This window comes from Nanorana parkeri, unplaced genomic scaffold, assembly GCF_000935625.1.
Source record: "Nanorana parkeri isolate BGI_ZX_2015 unplaced genomic scaffold, ASM93562v1 scaffold538, whole genome shotgun sequence".
NCBI classification, from domain to species: Eukaryota; Metazoa; Chordata; class Amphibia; order Anura; family Dicroglossidae; genus Nanorana; species Nanorana parkeri.
The window spans coordinates 1059319-1064967 of NW_017306806.1; the positions used below are offsets into that span (position 1 = coordinate 1059319).

General features: G+C 51.2%; 1 protein-coding gene across 1 annotated transcript in view; it reads right to left on the reverse strand.

Moving 5' to 3' along the window:
* Positions 1–5491, reverse strand: part of LOC108791267 (kalirin-like) — a gene marked incomplete at its 5' end in the record, with an annotated part of 83784 nt that extends 78293 nt beyond the window's left edge. The window contains one exon of the mRNA XM_018561701.1: positions 5151–5491. Coding sequence (XP_018417203.1) covers positions 5151–5491 — 341 coding nt within the window. The remainder of the gene's footprint in view (positions 1–5150) is intronic.
* Positions 5492–5649: the final 158 nt, after the last annotated feature.

Sequence of the window (5649 nt, forward strand, 5' to 3'; positions counted from 1 at the left end):
GCAAATTTTACACCATTGCAGCCAAGATTGTTCCCCCAGCTTGTATGCGAGGAGACTCAGCGATATTCCAGATCAGTCCACCGTGTACCCCCTCCCCCCCTCTGGCACGGGCCCCCGGGGCGCTCGGTCACTGGGTCGGCCCATCTTGCTAGTCCAGACTGAGACAGACGATATTCTGCATGACTGACCCATCCGGCGGCTGATCACTGTGCGCGGAGATAAGACCTCCGACGAATGTGAAATATGTGGGCGGAATTTTCCAGGAAGTGGCAGGTGTCACACTACGGGTCCCACGATACGGGTCCCGTAGAAGATGGCCGAGCGGTTGTCCATAACCGGAGGAAGTTTATTGAATTCGCCGCCCGGCAGGAAGGTTACAGATGGAGCGACTGTGAGAGTTCAGCGTCACGTGATTAACCCCTTCAGTGCGTTATGTCTGGAAAGCCTGATTTCTGTGTACAGTATGTGTGTATAGATGTATATGGGGATGCGGACACATTTGCCCCTGATCTAGGCATGGTCTGTCTGATAGGAAGGAACAGGCTTCTCTGCAGTCTCTAATGACATAAAACATCCACATGGCCCAAAATCAGCAGAGATCATGTGACCGGTGTGCCTAGGCACCGGTCTTGTTATAGAAGGCCGGGGTGCAGTGGCCAGAAAAATGGAAAGCCCAGAAATGGCTGCAATGACAACATGCTACATGTAGATGGGTGGCCGGGCCCCTCTATGGATTGTCCCAGAGGCCACATACTGTCCACCAACATGGCCGCACACATGGAAGGTGTTCCGGTCACGGACAGTCATACTCCATGCAATCACACAGCGCCATCTATGTGTGCCGGTGCCGGTGCGTGGTACAAACAATTCACCGTCCTCGTCTGACATTCATAAAGGAGCGCTGAAGGCAGCAAAGAGTCAAAATAAACTGATGACCCGCAAATCAGACTTCCAGGATCCTCCACCTCGTCACATCAATATGAACTACAGGAGGAGAGCGCCACCTGGTGGCCATCAGAGCTCATGACCGCCCCGAGGCAGCAAGACGAACCGCATCCAAATACAACTGAAGGGGGGCAAGTCCCAGATCTCCCCCATGTGATCACCAGAGAGAGGTTCCGCTACACTGCTGCTGATCACATCCGGGGCGCCACCTGGAAGTCTGCAGAGCATCACCTGCCATTTATGATCACAGCTGTGCCTCTACCTGGAAGTCTGCAGAGCATCACCTGCCATTTATGATCACAGCTGTGCCTCTACCTGGAAGTCTGCAGAGCATCACCTGCCATTAATGAGGACAGCTGTGCCTCTACCTGGAAGTCTGCAGAGCATCACCTGCCATTAATGAGGACAGCTGTGCCTCTACCTGGAAGTCTGCAGAGCATCACCTGCCATTAATGAGGACAGCTGTGCCTCTACCTGGAAGTCTGCAGAGCATCACCTGCCATTAATGAGGACAGCTGTGCCTCTACCTGGAAGTCTGCAGAGCATCACCTGCCATTAATGAGGACAGCTGTGCCTCTACCTGGAAGTCTGCAGAGCATCACCCGCCATTAATGATCACAGATGTGCCGCTACCTGGAAGTCTGCAGAGCATCACCTGCCATTAATGAGGACAGCTGTGCCTCTACCTGGAAGTCTGCAGAGCATCACCTGCCAATAATGACCACAGCTGTGCCTCTACCTGGAAGTCTGCAGAGCATCACCTGCCATTAATGATCACAGCTGTGCCTCTACCTGAAGTCTGCAGAGCATCGCCCACCATTAATGATCACAGCTGTGCCACTACCTGGAAGTCTGCAGAGCATCACCTGCCATTAATGATGGCAGCTGTGCCGCCACCTGGAAGCCTGCAGAGCATCACCCACCATTAATGATGACAGCTGTGCCGCCACCTGGAAGCCTGCAGAGCATCACCCGCCATTAATGATCACAGCTGTGCCGCTACCTGGAATCTGCAGAGCATCACCTGTCAGGGATCAGCTACCCTTATGAGAAAGAGATTTAACCCTTTGTTGTCAACCGTCTGACACTAGAAGTGTCAGGAGAAATGATCAGATTTCATTGTTTCAGATGATCCTCCAATCGTCCGGGACAACAAATCAAAAACATCAAATATTCAATCAGTGTCCATGTATGTTACTTCTCATGAACACAATCTTCCATGTAACAATCTGATTGGTCTATTACAGTGGTTCTCAACTCGTGGGTCGCGACCCAAAAGTGGGTCGCGACACCCTCTGCAGTGGGTCGCGGCGTCATGTCTGCATAGACCGGCCCATCTGCATTAGAGAGAACTAGAGGGGGAATTTGTGGTTCAGCCTGTGGAACCTCATAATGTCAAACTGTCCCCTCTCTCCCGGCCTCCCCCGGGCTCTCCGATAAAGTGGTATGGCCCGGGGAGAGAGGGGACTATTTCCTCACTTTCGGGCCGGCGCATTAATATCAGGAGCCGCGGCGCCCGACAATTAAGTTATAGTTCCGGTCTGCACTGGAGAGTACAGCAGATATCAATCCGCCGCTGTATCTACTGTACTCTCCAGTCCAGATAGTTCAGTCGGCTGGAATCAGAGAAAGGTAGGCAGGCAGATAGGGAGATGTGCACTGTGGCAGGACAGGGGACACTGATGGATATTATGTATTCCAAGCCCACATAATATCCATCATGTATATCCATCACTGTCCCCTGTCATAATGTATGTTAATTAAATACACAATTAATGTTATTACACAGACTGGGCTCAGAATACATAATGTCCATCAGTGTCCCCTGTCATATTGTCCTCAGTCAGTGCAGAAGCTGGGGGGGGGGGGCATTAGCAGGGGGCTCCGCTGCAATTTTTTTACCTGCAGCAGAGCCTATGCTAATGCACCCCTCCCCCAGCTTCTGCACTGACAGGGAACTTTATGACAGGGGACACCGATGGTCATTATGTATTCCAAGCCCACATAATATCCAATAGTGTCCCCTGTCGTAATGTCTCCTGTCAATGCAGAAGCTTTGGGGGGCATTAGCAGGGGCTTAGTAGAGAACCTGCCGTGGTGCCCCTGCTAATGCCCCCCCTTCCCCATACAGACACCCTCACCACCCCCTCCAGGTTCTGCACTGACAGGGGACATTAGGACAGGGTACATTGATGGACATTATGTATTCCAAGCCCACATAATGTCCATCAGTATCAGTGGCGTAACCAGAGTTATGGGCGCCCGGGGCAGACATTCCCCCCATCCCCCCATTATATAAACATCCATTGGAACTGTACCCCGCAACCGCCACCCCCACACGTTTTTATTTTTATTTTTTTAAATATTTAGATTTTATTCTTTATAAACTTTTTAATTTTTTTTAATTCATTTACTTTCAGCAAAATATATATTGCTGAATACTGCACAAGTTGTTTTGTGTAATAAATTAAAATGTTTCAGAAATGAAATAATTTTTGGGTCACGCCTTAATGACCAAGGAGACATGTGGGTCCCGAGGTTACACAGGTTGAGAACCACTGGTCTATTAGGTTATAAATGAGGTCACCTTTTTATTGCCCTCAGTGTCCTCACGGCTCCCTGCAGGGATTCCCCCCCTCCCCGCTCCGATCCTCCAGCGCTGACTGGTGGAACGGACGGCGGAGGGGGCGGGTACAGCTGGCTCTGCTTCTAGATAGGCAGAGCCAGCTGTCACTCACGTCGCTGGGCGGAGCCAGACATAATTGTCGGGATCCCTTCTGGCTGCGGCGTCTCAGTATACCGCGAGCTGTAGCTCCCTATATACTGAGCCTAGGGTGACGGGAGGACGCTAGTTTGTGTCACCCTGAGGAGAACTATGGGGGAAAGCCCTGACCCCAGAGTTCTCCTTTAATCAGAGAATCTCCCATGAGGAAGAATGGTTACTGTGGTGGGCTCAGGGAGGGATTGCTCTTATTTGGACAGGTAACAGGAACTGTTGTGCAATCATTGCGGATACATTGTTTATCGTTTGGCGAGTCTCCAACTTGTTCTATTAGATACTTTGTGACAGTTACAGGGATCAGATTTTGATAACAAAGTGACTATTCTACTCCAATATCAGCATCTTTTATATCTATAAATCCTTTTCTTCCCCCCCCCCCCCCCCCCAGTGTCCTGCACAGATTGTGAGCCGGGACTTCTCATCCACTATCAGTGCCTGACCTCACACATGGGCCAGATCTCCCCAGACACCCTCCAAAATCTTGTGACCATTACACCAACACTACATGACCAAATGATGGGGTCCAGGGGTCTCCTCTAATGGAGTTCAGGGGTCTCCAGTGATGGAGTTCAGGGGTCTCTAGTGATGGGGTTCAGGGGTCTCCAGTGATGGAGTTCAGGGGTCTCTAGTGATGGGGTTCATAGACATGGTGTGACCTGCTTGGTGGAGGAACTCGAGTGTCCTACACAGAGCCCCGACCTCAACCCTACTGGGCACCTCGGGGATGACATGGAACGCCCACTGTGAGCCGCGTCTTCTCATCCAACATCCGGACCTGACCTCAACCCCTGGGGTTAATTTAAATGCCGATTATGAGTTAGGGTATTTTTTTGGCGCCCAACGTGTCTTCTCATCCAACATCAGTACCTGACTTCACATCAAAGGGGACGAATTCCCCCAGACACCCTGCAAGATCTTGTGGAAAACCTTCCTAGAAGAGTGGGGTACCTCAAGGAGGTACAACTCCATAATAATGACCAGTGGGGGCAAATCTTTAATAATGGCCAAGGGGGGACAACAAATCCTTATTGGGGGAAGGGGACAACTCCATATTATTGGCCTTGGGAGGCAAAAACCTCACATTGATGGCCATGGGGGGAGGGGACAACAATGCCCATGGTTTTGGAATGAGATGTCCATCAATCTCACATCTATTTGATGGTTGGGGGTTCACAGACTTTAGGCCATAGAGCCTACCTGTGGCTCCCACCTGACGCACGCAGCCAGTTTTGTGGGATGTGGTATCAGTTCCAGGCATAGGAAGCCCTTCGTGAAGCGGTGACGCCACTTCAGTACATCAGCAATGTTATTAATAATTATGATTGCATCTCACAAAAGTCATTCCTCCGTACCAGTGACAGGTTCACTTTGGAGTTCTAATGCAGATCCATAAAGTGTCACCGGAACTCGGATCTCCTCCTACCTTTTCCTGACGGGAAGAAGCACTCCATCTCCACGCTGCTCCGGGAGTGGGAGATGCACAGGGCGCTGCTGGGCACCAGGCCTTCCTGGGGGGGGCTCCGGTCCGTCGTCCTCACCAAACACCATCCGGGACGGTCGCTCGGCTTCTCCAGCAGCTCCACCGTCTGACCCACCTGGATGCTCAGCTCATTGCTGTGGATGGCGACGAAATCCTGGAGGACCGTGGTGAGCTCGCAGCCTCCCGACAGCTGCAAGAGACGGGAAGAAGGAGGAGAGACGTCAACACAGGAGAGTCGCCGTAACGCGTTTCGTATGATTTGTAGAACAAAAAGACACAGAAACCTTCACCGGGCCGCCTGCAGAGAAAGATCCGACACTAATGTGTCCACTTCACTTTCTATTCATGGGGATCGTACAATCAGATTGCAGTCTGTAGCCGGGTGAACCTCCCGAATTCTCTCCCAAAACAATTCTTGTATCTTAGTGACAATAAATGTGAC